Raw genomic sequence first — 17,863 nt, 5'->3', positions numbered from 1 at the left:
TAAGTATCATAAACTTGTGTTAGCCACAGAGCTTATTTTCTGACATAATCCAAAACGCAATGCAAAAATCACATTCACTTTCTCTTCCGGGAACCAGCGCGATGCTAAACTTCCGGGTTTTGACGTCAGCCCTGGCACACTCTATTATGCCATGTTTAATGTGTGTTTAATGTGTGTTTTGAATCAACTAGACTTTACAGCACTTGACAGAAACTCCGCTGCCATCTAATGTTTTGGAGGTGTAATTGCAGTCACAGACACACAACTGCACAAGTAAAAACACTCACAACAGCAATGGAAAATCTGCAAATAGCTGATCCACACGTAAAATCCTCCTCAAGACAGCAGAACACAGGAGCTGCTGGTCCACTGCTGCTTGACCAGTTAGTTTGTTTGTGTAATTGTGAGATTCATGCATTTATAAATTCACCAACAACACACAATAACACAAACTAACTGATCGAGGCAGCTGCAGGCAAGTAACTCCCGTGTTAAGTGACGTAAAATTACTGTTTTGGTCAATGGAGTCTGGTGGCTTTGACCAGAGCACAGATTGGGAGTTCCCCATCAAAAAGTGTTGAAAATATCCACACTAAAGCCTATACTTACACTGTTGTTGATTTTTTTAAGTGGCAAAAATATGTTTTGCTATGGATTAGTACCTCATACAACCCCAGCAAAAAATCCAGACTATTCTTTTAAAGAATGAAAAGTTAAAGTACTCATTCTGCAGTCAAACGTTCCCTGTCAGTGTTTTACTATTCTGTTGCATTAATACTGCAGCATTATGTGAATGTTTTACTGCTGTGGATATTTAAAGAGGTACTGATTTTAACTCTTTATATACTGTTGTGTAGTTTAATCTACAGCAATGCATCATATTCTATAAGATCATCATATGTTTGCAACATTGCTAGCTGCTAGGCTAATTTATGCAATGCAAAATGCTAATAACATTAGCATGTTGTATGTGTGGGAAAAATACATCTAGCAAAAGGCAAGTGTTTTGTCTGTGAGTGGAATTTTGTACTTGTGTTTAATATTGTGGCTAAATGTTTCATTTGTGTTTTATGTGTGTTTTGAATCAAACTTCAATCAATCAAACCGCACAAGTATTAATGCTCAGACTATAAATCCGAAGAGACACTGCTGCAGATTTTGTTTTGCAGTTTTTTTTATGGCTTTGAGCACCACAAGCTGAGTGCCATCTAGCTTCATTATACTGGAGAGAATGCAGAAATCTCTACGGCTGAGATCTCCAATACTCTGCAACTCACACCAAAACAATCCAGACTGATAAATAGCACTACAGGTAAGAGGAAAAACATGTATTTTTGATTTTGGGGTGAACTTTTTGGTCTACAAGCTCAACACTTGCAAACACATGCACACTGTGATACGCTGAAGTAGAAATCAAAAGGTGTGATTTCGGGAGAGGATGGAGGGTGGAGAGGGAGGAAAAGCCGCACTTCAGTGGTGAAATCCAGAGAACAAAAGCGTTGAGGGGGAAATGGTGGTGTTTTATTTTAGACTGTGATGAGAGACATGTTTAAGGGCCACTCCATGCCTGGAAATAAACACAAACACCTACTCATCGAGGTGTTCGGCTCAAAACATGCAGGAGGGGAGAAAAAAAAAGTTATAATTGCCCAAAACATTTCCTGCCAGGCTCTGACATTCCCCTTGTTGATAAACATCTACTGTTTCCTACAGCCTCTTTCCACCAGAGGTAACTCACATTTACAGGCAGAATTATAGGAATATAAAATTCATACAGTTCTCTCCCTGTTAATATAACTTTCCAGTAGTTTCTAGTAGTCGTAAAGTTTTCTGCTATGAAGTGGAATAAAATACAACTTGGCAAACAAGGCCTCCGTGGGTTTCTGCTGTGGAAACATTAAGAGAGGAGAAATGGAGTCTGGAAAGAGACCGCCAAGAGAGAAGTATTACAGGAAATGAGAAGGTAAAGGTGGGAAACGAGCTCGCGCGCTGTTTCTCAGCAGCTCGGCTTCTCATTCACTCACACAGCACATGTCCACGCCTGGGAGCAGCTCAATACACTCCGTAATAAGCAATAGAGGAGAAGACGAGGTATTGCTGGGGCGCTCAAATGGCTTTTGCAGGCAAAACTATATTTCATGAATCTGTGAGGGCTCCAGAGTAACTACCTGTAACTTCAGCTCAATCACCAGAGGGAAATGGCGTCATTGTACGTTTCTGCAAACTATAAAGATGTTGCATTCGTATATGTCATATGTATCATATCAGTGTTTCTAAAGTGACGTAGTATATGAGCTGACTTTGTCATCTGGAGGTGGAGGGGGTGATGGTTTGTGTGACACCTGTAAGACGCCTGCCAAGCTGCAGAGTTCTGTTCAAGACCATCCAACAGCAAAACCAGTTGTGTTTTAGCAACCCATCTGTTTTGTTGGGGGGGTTTTAAACGGCTGTTTAGCCACCAAATGTGAATGTTTTTTACAGAGACATCTCTGCGTTTCCTGTCGGGATTGTGCCATAAAATAAGGTTGTTTTTTACAAAGACATTTTTGTGTTTCCTGCCGCCGTTAGGCCACTAAATCCAGTAGTTTTTAACCGAGACATCTATACGTTTCCTGCCGGGATAGTGCCGCAGAAAGCGTCTATTTCTTAGTGAGACATCACCGCATTTCCTGCTGGCACAGTACCATGAGAAGCAGTTGTTTCTTACGGAAATATCTCTGCACTTCCTGCTGGGACTGTGCCAAGATATAAACTTGTTTTTAACTGAGACATTTCTGCATTTCCTGTCTGGATAGTGCCAGAAATAATGCTGTTTTTTACCAAGACATTTTTGTGTTTCCTGCTGCCATTAGGTCACGAAATCCGGTAGTATTAACAGGGACATCTCTGCGTTTCCTGCCGGGATTGCGCCATAAAATAAAGTTGTTTTTTTTACCATGACATATCTAAATTTAATAAAAAGCGGTTGTTTTATACAGCAACCCACCAAAAGTGGGTCCTTTAAGCCCAAGCTTTGATCTTGTCCTAACCATGACTGAGTGGTTTTTGAGGCCTAAACATAACCACATATTAACCACAGCGTTTCTGAGGCTATGGCACAGGCTGTAGTTGAAACGTTGACTACGCTACATAATGACGTACAAATGTGACATATCCGTGGTTTGCAGAAACGTACAATACCAACACCTTTTTCTGCTGATTGGATTAGTAACTTTTTTTTTTGAACACATATTTTCTTTTTACATTTTCGTTTGCTTACCTTGGCCAACGTGGCTCAGGTGAGGGTCTAGACTGGGCGAGCGGGGGTCTGCCAAGTCCTCGCTCCCACCATCTGCAGAGGAGGAGCAGAAAGAGAAAGATAAGGAGTGAGCTCTGTGATGCTGGTAGCGTGGCGAGGAGGCCAGCAGCAGGGCCACCTCCTCGTCTCCGATCAGCCAGGTGTGGGACCGGAGGACCCCCAGCAAGCTGCTCACACACAGCCCCTCCACGCCTTTCCTTGTGGGGCGCAAGTGGCCCCTTATGGTGGCGAACGGGGACCGCGCCGCCAAGCTCCACGTCTTCCGCCTCCCCATGTTTAGACTAAACAGCCAGTGGGCCTCTGTCTTTGAGGCCTGGCCGTGCGGATAACAAAATAGTTTACATTACAGCCACTGTTGCGTGCAGATTCCTGTGTGTGTTGAGGCACAATCACAGAGCTCACTGGGCTCTACGGTTCAGTGAGTGAGGACTGGCTGTAAAACAGTGGGCGTTTCCCAGGATAGATCCACATACGGTTAATGATATGAGGATCAATTACGCCCAAGGGAGCAGGCAGGCAGAATTAGCCACAGTGGATGGAGCTGAAATGAGGGGGGTGGAGGGGCGGCATCACTGGGCAGCACAGTCAGTGTCACGGGGGGATTGTTTCATAATCCTGTTCAAGTGTGGATGGATCTACTGTAAAGCACGACAGGCCAGCAGAGGAGGTTTGGAACAAATGATTTATACTCAGAATAAATACATCCCACTGGAACTAAGTGCGCTATTAATACAATCCATGATGATGCATGAAAACTAGTGAGAGGATTTTCGACGTGTAGATGGACCAAAGATTGCTGCATTAAGTAGAAAACCATGAAGGTGTTTTATCCCAAAAGGATTGTATATTTTGGCAGGACCCCCCCCTCCCATTGTGCTTCAATCACAGAGCTCACCATCAGGCCAGAAAACACAAACAAATACTCAAGTGTTATCTCTCCCATCGTGGATTCACACCCTGTGTGCCAGTGGCCACACAGCGGGCTAGATTGGCTCGCTGGTGGACGGATCAAGCTTGTCGATGGACAGATAGAATAAGCCGTGGGACATGATTGTGTGAGAACTGGGCCAGCCTGAGATTGACACTGATTGTGGACGGGAGCCCTCTGCGGAGGATTTACAGGGTTCGCGTCATGACCTGAGCCACCATGTCGGGAGATGTCAAATTAACAGGCACACCAACAAAATGTGAAATGTTATGCAACTGAAACATAAAATTCACCAACACAACCTTTTTATTTTTGCTGTTTACAGACAAAACCAGAGATCCTGCTGCCGACACATCCATCTCTCATGTTCTACATCAAAAATAGCTTCTCACCTCGTATACCTGATGGGCCACATCGTCTCGTAAAATCAATGTCGTGAAAATCAATGCAGGCTTTGAAGATGACGCACTCTAGCTACGGGCACAGTGAGCCATGAAAACACATGCATGCAAACACATATGAAGAGTGTGATGCTCGGTGATGTAGTGTAATAGATTTCGCACACTTGCTCTGCTCCTGCGGCAGATCTGATTAGCACCTCAGGTGACGTTCTGAGCAGCTTGCTCGTCATCAGATGAGGTCAGTAGCTCAACATGTCACATCTGAAGTGTTAATGATAAATCAAATGAACAGGAGACAATAAAGGTGTACAATTACAGTACGTGGAATAGATATAATTATTGGGCCTCATCTGTGAGACAAAGGCTTTTCCTAATTAAATAAGACCTACTGTGAAGTCACAGAGTGAATTTTAAACTAAGACTGCTAAGCTAAATCAATATTTTAATTTTAGTTTTTTTTTAATGAACTTGCTTTAGGTTATATCCCGCGGTCTCTGGGTTTATGTTCACCCAAAGATGTAGGTGGATTTAGTGGCATCTAGCAGTGAGGATTGCAGATTGCTGAGGCTGAAACTTCTCTCATGTGCCAAGCATGAACTCCCAGTTAGGATTCCTTCAGTGTTTATTGTTCAGGAGGTTTTTACCAGGAGCTGAATTATCCGCAGAGCTCTCTTCCTCTCCGAAACAAACACACCCGGCGATTAAAACTGGTAAAAACACTGAATAAAGCAGTTTTACCTTTTAAAAAAAGACGCTCTCGTCTCTGTACTCCTTGTACATTTAACAAAATTGTGCCTTTCGTGTTTGGGTAGGGCTCTAAAAAACTTTAATAAAATAATTATAAAATAATTTGTCAGCAGACATTAGGGGTGGGAATCACCAGAGGATCCATGATACGATATTATCATGATACTTAAGTCACAATACAGTGCTAATATGTTGTGAAATGCTGAGTATTGTGATAAAATATACTGCAATATTTTACCTGTTTTCATCTGGAAATTATAGGGGTGGGGAAAAAAATTGATTTTTAGATGCATCGAGATTCTGTCTTGAACGATGCGAGCATCGATGTGGAAAACTCATAATCGATTTTAATTTTATTTTTATATCTATTTTTCAAATTACCGTAACTCCTCAACCATACACACTATCAACATAATTCCAACGGATTCTGAAAGCGGAGAAGCGGAGCTTTCCAGTGATATACATCACAGTATATTACGGTAGTGACGTCATTACCTGTGGAGGAGGGGAGGGAAGTGAGCACAGCAGGAGGAGAGTGACAGCTGACGAGGAGAGTGCAAGTTGGAGTTAATTAGCGGTGTTTTAGTGGAGTTTTGGTGAGTTTTAGCAGAGTTTTGTGGTGTTTTCTTTGTAAATGATATTTAGTGTTGTAAATAACAGTATCTGTGGTTTTTTGAGAGCTGTTGAGTTTTTTTATGCCGTGTTTTTGAGTGTTTTTTGCCGTGTTTTCGTCGTGTTTTCACCATAGTTCGTAGTTTTGCCATCGTTCGTCTTTTTTGCAATAGTTCGTGTTTTTATAGTTCAGATAGTTATAGTCAGTTATAGTTTTGTAAATACTGGAGGAGAAATGTCGAGGAGGTCGACGAGGGACAGGAGAGTCCCGTTGAGATTTATGGATGAGGAGGATGGACCGGAGGAGACTGGTGGAGTGTAGTCATCTCAACCACAGTAAGTCATACAGTTTGTATGCACTGGATATGTATTCCCAGCTTTATTACAATAATGTTTTTCAATATCTAGTGTGAATTTTCTTATTGGCTTGTTTTAGAATCGAGAATCGTTGCCCTCAGAATCGGAATTGAATCGAATCGTGAGGTGCCTAGAGATTCCCACCTCTAGTAAATTATGTCCCCAGAGGAAAAATTCTTCAACATCAGTTTTATCTAGTAAGATAAAGTTTTCAGTTTGTCCATCTCACCTCAGCCTTTTTTGCAGCAGCAGCAAAATGTATCTAGTGGGTTAAAAAGCAATTAATTAAATTATTCTAGTATTATTCTAGGCTACCTAAAGTTTAATTTGTATTTGTCATATTAAGAACTTGTATCATAATAACAATAATCACGAAACTATGCTGTATCGATTTTCCCCCCGCCCCTAGCAGACATCTGTTACCTGTTCGGGGATCAAATCATTTTCATAATCTAAGATAATCTTTTAATAGTCTCACAGCGGGGAAATTTGCATCATTACAGCAGCGAAGGAGGAAAAAAGCAAGAGATAATAAATGGACAGGCTGAATTGCACATAGGGTCCATAATTGTTAAAGTAGTCTGTGAGTAATGGAAGATTATCTTGTGTCAATACAAAAGTGTCTCAGCCGACCCCATTCTTCCCCACTGTAATACAGAAATTAATAAATAAATGTAAAAACAACTAAAGAACGAGCCGCAGGCTTTGTTGGAAATGAAACAACTTTTATTCAGGTTCACTTAGATTCCACCCACTACATGACACTTCTACGTTAAACCCTCAATTTGACTAAATATTGTTATTGAGGTTTTTGGAAAAATTCCACACAGCACCACTGTGGCTTTACCTCTTTACGTCAGCCTCCTTTCTCCCCACTACCATCCCTGTTTAGTCTTGGCAAACACATCTTCGTAGCTCTTTTATTTGAAAGCGAAAGCTCCTATTCTTGTGTGCAGATTGCTCTCTTGTAACCAGTGATCACAGCACAATGTCCTGCCACACAGATCAATGGCCTATTAAGCAGGGAACATGAAAGGGGAGGACCTACGGCTGACAGAAGACAGAGACGTGTTTTCTTTCCAGCCGCAGAGACAAACAGCGGACATTATTCTAGTTCCTTACAGAACATCTGTCAACCACTCGGTCAACAAGAATACAACTGAACTCAGCTCAGTGTCCGATACAAAGTCAGAACAGACAATCTGTGCTCTGTAACCACATCCTATTCAGCTGTAAAATCAAAGCTCTGCTCTCTCTGAAGCTAAAAGACCATCTCCTAAACCGAAGAAATAATGGTGCACTTACTCTGTTGGCTATTCTTCTGAGCTGTAATACCACGGTGCTGTGTTAGGATGTCAAAAGAGCAAGCCAATTTCGCACTTGGACAAAGAGTCATTACGGGAGAAGTCAGCGTGACATCTGAGAGTGATCCCATGGAGCATGGCGGAGAAACTCTGCTATCATTATCGTTCAGACTGACTTTGATGAACCTGGCGGTGTTCACAGTGTTCAATGTGACCTCTGCTCTGAAATGAGGCTTCTTTCCCAGGTACTGTCGCGGGGTGATTACTATAAATTGTGCTCTTTTGTGTGATCACCTTTGGTAAAAAAAGAAGATCTTAAAAAACAGACAGCTAAGTCGAAGGGGTTTTGATCTCCACGCTGGATGTCTAAAAACTCTGAATAACTAATCTGGAGGAGAGTGGGTGGAACAAATTACGATTCGAAATGGATCTGGTTCTTTTTCTGCGACTGATCGATCACATCACGCTCAAAAGGAACCAATAGACTCGCCCCAAAAAGTGCAATCGATGCCTGTCTTTTGCTTGTAAGACCCCACAAAACAGCAAACAACAGAAAGAGAAAAAGATTGCAACTGAGTCGTGTAACCGAGACACATTCTGGATATTAGGAGCCCGGAGAATCACATCCTTCAGCTCGGTGACAGCACAGTGATTCAGCGTTAGGTTCAGTTCATTGCTGCCTTATTTCTTACCTTTGCTGATTGTCTTCGTGGGGCCCTAATGTTGCCAACTTGTTGTCAATCCCCACTTTCACACCAGGAAGTAAACTAGGACCCCTAATTAAACACATGTAGTCTCCCCCTGTTACGCTCCACGTCACAGCAAGTTTTTCCCACCACTCATCGAAGTAGAAATACAGGTTAGAAATAAAGAGGAAATGGGACTCTACATCCTGTTTCATCAGTTTCCTTGTAATGCATACATTAAATGTGAGTAATATCTAATTGTGTGAGTTCTGTGCACTCAATGACACATTCCTAATGACGCGCGCACCATCCTTGTATCATCCTGAGTCCTATTATACGCTTCTCTCTCCAGACAGCTAAATGTTAAACTACCTCAAATCCGCATAAATCTGATGTAGACACAGAGGGATCATGTGCGAGCTACAATAATAAAACATGCTGACATTTATTCAGCACACGGTAGCCCACACACAAATAAAAAACGAACGCACGGCTCGTATTTCACATGGGAGTTGTCGTGTGTGAGCAGATGTAATTTACCAAAATAGAGACTGATTTAAAGAGTGGTTAAAAAAAAAAAAAAAGAAAAGAGAAAAGTCTGAAATTGGAAAAGGTAAATGCCAAGGAGTGAATCAGTGCTGTGTGCTGATTCCTGTAGAGAGCAACAAACGCTGCTGCCAAATTGCTTCTGATGTCACCAGAGAAGAGGCTGCGCCTGTGCCTTTTAAAGGAATACTTCACCCACAAACTGATCATGTGTGTGTCAGTTACTCACTCTGAGTTACCCTGGAGTTGTAAAGAAAACTTTGTTTTTCTCACATGCCTCCACGCTGAACAAAGAATCCAAAAAAGTTCTCGATGAATTGCTGCGATAGAGGACCCCATTTAACAACAGCTCTCTCAGTATAGCCCAAGGCTCATTTATCTAGTCACACGCACACATGCATTATTACACATCTGGCACACCAAACCAAAAGCAGTAACTAAATTTCAGGAATTCCATACTGCTGTCGTCGTATGTAAGCTAGTTCAAAACCATGTCAGTATCAGAGTCGAGGAATTTCATACTGATAACACAGTTGCTAATTATCTGATCTGTGTACACACTACTGGTACAGTACAGCTGCAACGATTAGTCAATCAATTAGTCGATCAAACACACACAGACCTCATACTTAAATAACAGTCACTGTTAATTGTTTTTGTCTCTGTTCTTAATGTCTCCTCTTTGACTTAGTATTTGTCTGTATTCTACTGTGTTGTATTATTGTATTGAATCACTCCATGCTCAGTAATCTCACACTTCCTGTTTTAATTCCAGAGCCAAATGAGGGACAGGGGTTGCAAATTAGCCATGACTAGAAACCTGTATGCATTGCATCTACTTTCTATTTTACCATTGAAGCAACGTCTTTTGCATTTGTCCTTGTCAAATAAACAAGTAAATCAATTAAAAAAAATAATTACCAACTATTATGATGATTGAGTAACCCTTTTGGGCATTTTTCAAGCAAAATTTCAAGCAAATTGATGGTTCCAGCTTCTTAAATGTGAGAATATGCTGCTTTTTTTGTCATTTATGATCGTAAATTACAGCATAGCATACCATGACTTAGTCATCCCAAAAATTAGAAAGAAAAAAATACAATCGTCCACAGGGGGAGCCACAGCGATCGGTCACATTTTAGCCATTTTGAAGCATTTTTCTGTTGTTATAGCGCCACCCAGTTGCCAATTAGAGTTACATTTCTCCAGTCACCTTGAGGCGTCCTGTTCTACATATCTACCAAGTTTAGTAAAAATCCATATGGCAGTTAGGCCTAGATAAGAAATGAGCTCTCTAGCGCCCCCATTTTGTTTGATGGGGTCAATAATGGAGGGGTCCCCTCAGATTATGTGTGGTCATATGCCTACAAAGTTGCGTGGTGATGGGTGAAACCCTTGAGATGTTATACACCTTTATGTGATGAGCCACGCCCTCCGCAATATTCATTGCCTTATAGAAGCTCAGTTTTAGTAAGTTTTCCAACTTTTGCCAAGAGGGAACTTTAGATATTGGTCCCTAGATTATGTTCACCCAGTTTCATGCAGATCGCTCAAACTTCCTAGGAAGAGATCCATTTGAAGTGTTTTTCAAAAAATTCAAAATGGCGGAAAATCTATATAAGCGGAAGTTATGGGTTCTTGAGGCAAATGTGTTCCTCATGAGGAGAGGCATCTCTGTGCAAAGTTTCATGTCTCTACGACATACGGGGCATGAGATATGCCCATTCAAAGTTTGCAGTTTCAATCAGTTGCTATAGCGCCCCCCTTTGGCCAATTGATGTAATACTGCTTCATTCGCATCCTCCCATGACCCTCTACCACTGTGCCAAATTTCACATGGATTGACCAAGTCAGTGAGGAGAAAAACGTGGAACAGACACACAGACAGAGTTTTCGTCATTATATAGTAAGATGACATCAATGTATGATTGTCTTTGGGTTTGGGGCTGTAGTTCAAGGAGTAGTTCAAGGATGCTGCTTTGGGCTCTGGGAAATAGTGATGAGCATTTTCCACAATTTTTGACATTTTAGAGACTTGACGATTAATTGATGGCGAAAATAATCACTAGTTGCAGCCCTACAGTACAGTTACATTTTGAAATCCACAAAAATGCGTACTGTTTCTACATGTTAGGCTGGTTGTCCTTTTCCTTTAGAAGACAAATATGCAGCCTTTATTTGAAGGAGTACATTGATTGTAAGGTACAAAACATTTACTGGAGACAGCCTTCTCAAGTTTAAAAACACCACACAGAGGCCTTCAACAATTGTGATTATTTTTGACCTGGCTACCACTGATTTTCACTAAAACCTACTTAAAACACTTCAGCATACTGCACGCTCATTTGAACTCTGCTCAGAGGAATCAACATATATGGAAATGTCTTAAATAGTAAGGTTTTAACAAAGATGCATGTGTTTGGGAAGTACTGAGCATATGACTGGATAAATGAGACTTGGAGTATACAGCAAGAGTTGTGTGAGAGTTTGTAAAAGGAAGTTCTGACACAGTTTTGCTGTTGTTAAACGCACCCGTCTATGACCTAAATTCATCAAGAATTTTCTTATGTTTTGGATTCTTTGTTCACCGTGGAGGCATGCGAGAAAAACAAAGTTTTCTCCACAAATTTACAATAACATGGCGTGAGAAACTGATATACACATGATCATTTTGAGGGTGAAGTATTCCTGAAGTAAGGCACTTATGAACCACCAACTCAAGTGCATCTCAAGTAATATAAATATATGCAGACACGTGCTCATAAGGGCTCCAACTAATGATTCTTTTAATTAAATCACGAATCCTGAACTCTATTAAATGTCAGAAAATAGTGGAAAAAAGTCATCACAGTTTCTTAGAGCCAAAGGTGAAGTCTTGATTTGTTTTGTACGACCAACATATATATTAAAAAAAAAAAAAAAAATCTAAAATGTCACATTAAGTTTCTGCCAATCGATTAATCGTCTATTCATGTCTGAAGCTGCAAAAGTAAACATGTTATCAGCAGATATGTCGACAGCACCAACAACACCATACTGTTCCTGCGGTCGATCAACTAACTGATTAATCTTTACACCATGTGTGCAGAAGTCTGCTGTTGTGTGTTTGGTCTCAGACAAACTCTCTGCTCCTCTGGTCTGACTTTCATTTAAGCTGAATCTAATCAGATTCCCAACAAAGTGCAGCATCTGAATGAATCACAGCCCCACAGTGAGCTGCAGCGAGCCGTATGAGAGCGCAGACATCTGCTCGGTTGTAAAGTCGGCGGACATCTTCATTAGCATCAGCCTGAGTGTAAGCTAACACAAAAATGCATGCATACACACACACGTCTTCTGTGAGAGAGCTTGTCAAAGGCTTTCTCTCAATGAGGCGGCCTGGGTCTACCACAGGAAGTGGAGGGTTCTGACATCCTGCCAGGGTAAAACAATAGCGAGCCACTTTCATCCAAACCACAACACTCATACACTTACTGGACAGTATATACATTTACACACAGCCATATACAACAGGGATGCTATGCGGAGATGTAACCAAAAATATTCTTTGCAGGGAAAAATGTCTGTCAACAATAATCCAGATTTAAACATAAAGGCAAAGAGGAGGTTCTACTTTGGTCTCCAAACAATTACATAGACTGACGCCAAGGCCAAATGTCATTTCTCGCAATGACTACAAAAATATATTTGTGTATTTGTGTAAAAGCTTAAACCTGACGTCTTTTACTTCATAACATTAAATATGTATCACTAAATGTAGAACAATTTAAGCTTATCTTTAAGCTTTATCAGGGCTGTGTAGGAGTGGTTTGATCTGATTAATCTGACAGCGCTGGAAACATAAGGAAACAACTCCACTACTGTGTAGCTGCACTTTGATTCCAGTATTGCTAAACTGTGACTGGTTCACAGGAAGTGACATCACCTTTTACCCACCGAGTCCAAACCATCTTGAAACCAGTGAGATGAAACTTTGTCAGAACGTGAAACCAGGTGCTCCATTTAACCTCCTACAACATGAGGACATCACATATTTGGGTTTGTTGCATCTAATTTTGCTTAACTCAGACCTGCTGTCCTCATTCGTGGACACTTTTTCGTGCCATGTAGTAGGAACAAACCACAATACAGTAATCCATATTAGGGATGCACCGATCCGATATCTGGATCGAATATCAGCCCCGATATCATCAAAATAGATGGATCGGGTATCGGAAAATGCAACCTATACCTCAGACGATCCTTTGCCTTTAAATCTATTGCAACGCGAGCTACGTCATACGTCATGGAGCGAAGGAGAGAATGTGCTGTGTGGAGGTATTTCACACTATTTCAACTGCTGTTGCCCAGTTGTTCATTTCTGTTCATCATTGCATTAATCTGTTTCCATCTTGTTTCATTTTATCTTAGGAAAGAACTGTGTAGTCATCAATGCCTGATGCCTCTAGTCTTTTCTGTTCTACATGTAAAGGTATATAGCTTTTTAGGTCAACCATGGTATCGGATCAGTATCGGCTGATAATCAAAGCCACAGCATCTGGGTTGGTATTGAAACTGAAAAAGCTGGATCAGTGCATCTCTAATCCATATAAAAACAAGATGGCAGCCATCTCTGCCAAGTCCGTCTGCAGCCGATCACAACACGACAGTGGACAAGATACAAAACCTGATCACATTTTATGGTTGAAACTTGTTTATTATGCTTAATTACGTTTATAGTTTCATTTGCCAACAAATTTGACCCATTTTAGCAACAGTCACTAAGACGCAGCTAATAAGGAAGTACTATAAGGACTTTATTTATGTATTACCGGAGCATTTTATTCAGGCCGATTAGGTGTGACGGACTGTTCCTCCAAACAAAAGGCACGTTCCTTGCTAGGAGTGTGGAGCAGGAAAAAAGTTACAAAACAAACAAATCATAAGGCTTTTAGAAATGTTGCACTATTTGCAATTTTGCTTTCGCACAGCCAAGTATTTAGGCACTGAAATGAACTGTATTTAACACCTTAAAACGACTTACTATACAAAGACAATTGTTTTTTTGTTTTTTTTTCCCCAAGTCATTTTAATCCTACATCGGTAGCAGAAGTTACAAATACAAACCAAACAAAATCTGATGTCTCGAGGTTAAAAAGCTGTTCAAGAAAAATGATTTTATGCTTGTTGTGGCTTAACACATTATGGCTGCAACAGTTGGTCTATTAAGTGATCAGGTGATAGACAGATGATTAATCTGCCACTATTTTGATATTGTTTTCAGTCATTTTTTAAGCAAAAATAGCAAATTTTCTCCACCTCTAGCTTCTTAAATGTGAGGATTCGCTGCTTTTCTTTGTGTTATATAACTGTGAACTAAACATCTTTAGGTTTTGGACTGTTGGTTGGACAAAACAAGGCATTTGAAGATGTTATTTTAGGGCTGTGGAAAATTACAACGGGTATGTTTTACTAATTTGTGTCATTGTGTAGACAGAACAATTAAAAAACGTGGTCACACTGCACATACAGAGCACCAAGACCATGAATCCTTTGGGATCTACCTTCATATTCGCCTTCTAGCCGACACTGATCTTCATTGCTGTTTAAACACAAGCATGAGCAAACTTAACGAAGCATTTGATGGATGTAAACACTATGAAGTCCATGCTGTTTGACGTTTCAACCTTGTGTTCATTTTAAACAATACAAAGGGAGGGGTGAGGCTGAGAGTGAGGCACGCTGAACTGTTTGTCTCTGGCTGTTTTACCTGCAGTAATAAAGACAATCCTGTCAACTCTTAAGCAGCCTTTCTCTGAGGGAGGACAAACTGCAGCAGTTATGAGGGTTCCCAGCAGAGAGACGATACTGTTATAGACCGTGGCTGTTGTGAGTCTGTGGGGACAGCATAATGCAGGTGCGCTGAGCAGAATAGTCGGAGGGAGACAGAGAGGGAGGGCGAGCGGAGCCAGCAGTTTCACAAGCTGTTAACTGCGTTTAGGACAATGCTCATATCAGCTTTGATTTAATGTGTGTATCCTACTCTTTTACAAGGAAAGAACGCTAAAAAAAACACAGCCAGCCTGTATGAGAGCAAAGAAACTGATGTACTGTGTGGGTAGCAGACACTTCTGAGTGTTCCTGATGCCTGCTGCCTGCTGAATAGTCCAATGATGCACAGAAAAAAATGCATTTAAAACAGAATACAAACTGGATTTGTTTGGACAGACTCATTTTAGATTTCAAGCCTTTATACTTGAGTCTGTTTATTAGGGAATAAGTGTGCTAAACTCCTGCATTCAGGTCTACTTTCTTCGTCCACCAAGTAAATCAAGGAATGGTTAGTTTAAAGAAGGTATGTCAACGGATATATTGTGTTCACACTACAAGCAACAAGCAAGTTGATTTCAATGGAAGACTTGAAGTTACGAACTGACGGCCCACACTTTTCACTGCAGATGGGCGTGAATCGCTACAAATCAATACTGAGCTGGCCTCAACTTTTTTTCAGTGCTCCAATGAAGCAGTAAAGCTTCACCAATAGGACTGCAACTAACGATTATTTTCATTGTCGACTAACCTGTCGATTATTTCTTTGATTAATTGACTAATCATTTTATCGAAAAATGTGTTAAAATGTTGAAAAATGTCAGTCTGTCTCTCCCAAACCCCAAAATTATGTCATCTAATGTCTTGTTTCGTACTCACGCCAAAGGGTTTTAGTTTCCCATCATGGGAGAGTGTGTAATCTGCCAATATTTGAACGTAAGAAGCTGCAATAAAAGTATTCTAAGGTACTTTCATAGTACTTTTCTATTAAAAATGACTCAAACCGATTAGTCGCCTACTAAAACATTCACTGATTATTTTAATAGTCGATTAGTCATTGATTAGTCGACTAATCATTGCAGCCCTAGTCACCAATCATATATTTTTGTCTCTAGCTGTGGTTCTTAGTTATTTAGCTCAGTTAGCTAAGCTATGCTAGCTTTACGTGCATTGCGGTGTAATGGGGTGGAGACATGTGACGTTAAATATGGACTTGGACATTGATCATAAGCACAAATATTTTTTTTGACTAAATACAAACTTAAGATGGCCTTCAGTTGAGGTGCTCTGTAGCAAGTAGCAGCTACAAATAAGCCTGAGATGACATACATACGTTAACAAGCAATGGAGCCACATTTTACAGAGCATTACCTTTAATTGGTTAACTTCCCAGAACATTTCTGACCAGCATGTCAGTCTAAAGGTAAATTTTGCTATTCTTCAGTTTACTGCATTGCACACCACCCATGTTTGGTGAAAGCTAGTTAGCGGCACAGCTCATTTGGTGATTACTGCTAGTACCGCCATCCCGACCCAACAGCATCGTTGTGGAAACATTGTGCCCACCCTCAGGTCTCCCCTAGGTTGCTCTAGCGAATAACGTTAAGATTAATTTTGAGCCGCAAACAATGTTAGCACAGTTTGCAGTGTTAGCACGGCTAGTTTTGCTAACGTAACTAACAAAGCTAAAGGGGGTTTGCCGCTTAAAAGAAGGCCACTTTCTTATGAGGGCTACCTCAGGGCACCGGAGAGTGGCCATCATGTTTCCGCAGTAAGACCGTCCCTCTGGTGGTAACATTTCCAGTGGTATTCACGAAGGAGCAGCACCACTAGCAAGCTCCCACCAGACTCAGGCAGTGCACAGTGCAGAGCGGCCAAGGCTAATGTTAGCTAACCAGTGGAGCTAACATAATTAACAATGAGTAACTGGCAAAAACCCTTTCCCATTAATGGGAAAGGGGTTTTGCCAGTTACTCAGTAGGGTGACCTGGGGGGAAACTGAGGGATGGCCACCATGTTTCCATGGCAGCACCTGTTATTAGCAGTAATCACAAATGAGTAGTGCCGCTAACTAGGTCCCACCCAACCCGGGTAGTGCGCAGTGCAGACCGGCTAAGGCTAACGTTAGCTTACCAGTGGAGACTGGAGGGTGGGCAGAGGGCACTATGTTTCCGGTTTTTAACGCGGCTAGTCGGCTGTCTGTCAACAAAGCCAACAAAAATTGAAACAAAGGCAAGACATTTATATCACAAGACATGAATATTTCACCACCTCTAAATGGATAGCGCTTTGAAAAGTGGTGCTAAAGCTCACTGAGTCAGTGGAGCACTGTACTAAAAGTAAAAGCCTCTTGTATTTCACATTATTTTGCATTTTTTTCTTAGAAACTCACCAGTCGTGCTATAAAAAACAAAGGTAATCATAAATGACACCCCTAGTTCAAAGGAAAAACATCACAGGACAAACCAGAGAAAGACATTAGATTATTCAATAGGACAGATTTTACTGATACTTTCTCCAAAAGGCCACGAGATTCAATTAAAACTATAATGCATCATGATTAGTGCTCTTTATTTGTGCTCTGGTGCTAACACATTTAAATAACATTTAATTTTACACTTACATATGGGATTCAAAATTTGCCAACAAAACAGCCAATGAAAACAACCATATGGTGCAGTTTATACATTTGGCTCATTTTCCTCAATATAAATCCAAGCTGAGCCAGTACACGCTTTACCTCTAATTTGGGTAAAATGCCTCTTTAAAGCAACAAAAACACTCAAGTTACAGCCTAAACAAAGAGTATTTAAAACAATAACACTGCAAATAATTTAGATGAGTCTTTGTTGTTGTATCCGTGGCTCATTTGTTCTTTCTGCATATTGGTTTACACGCCAAGAGCAAGAAGTAAATCAGTGGCATCTTCCAATTTGCCAAGCAACAGTGGATGCAATAAAAGAAGAAATATCCCAGTCGTGCCCAAAGCACTACAGGGGTATCTCTATTTGTCCTGTTGTTACGTAACTGTTGATTATCTGGAAGCTACGACAAATCCTAATGCAGCTCTTTTTTTAGCTCCTACTACTGCTGCTCCTGCTCCTTTTAAAAAAAAAAACCCACCTGTGTTCACAGTTATAATATGACCTACTTCACACACTGTATTGTATTTATTT

At 40.8% G+C, this 17,863-nt stretch overlaps 1 protein-coding gene across 8 annotated transcripts in view; it reads right to left on the bottom strand.

Moving 5' to 3' along the window:
• The window catches only part of tanc2b (tetratricopeptide repeat, ankyrin repeat and coiled-coil containing 2b), a 253,724-nt gene that overhangs the window by 118,442 nt on the left and 117,419 nt on the right, over positions 1 to 17,863 (bottom strand). For all 8 annotated transcript variants that reach the window (XM_050059794.1, XM_050059793.1, XM_050059796.1 and 5 more), the window contains one exon: positions 3,260 to 3,331. In XM_050059794.1, coding sequence (XP_049915751.1) covers positions 3,260 to 3,331 — 72 coding nt within the window. The remainder of the gene's footprint in view (positions 1 to 3,259; positions 3,332 to 17,863) is intronic.

This window comes from Epinephelus moara, chromosome 13 (genome assembly GCF_006386435.1).
Source record: "Epinephelus moara isolate mb chromosome 13, YSFRI_EMoa_1.0, whole genome shotgun sequence".
NCBI classification, from domain to species: Eukaryota; Metazoa; Chordata; class Actinopteri; order Perciformes; family Serranidae; genus Epinephelus; species Epinephelus moara.
This window is presented reverse-complemented; position numbering and strand designations above follow the sequence as displayed.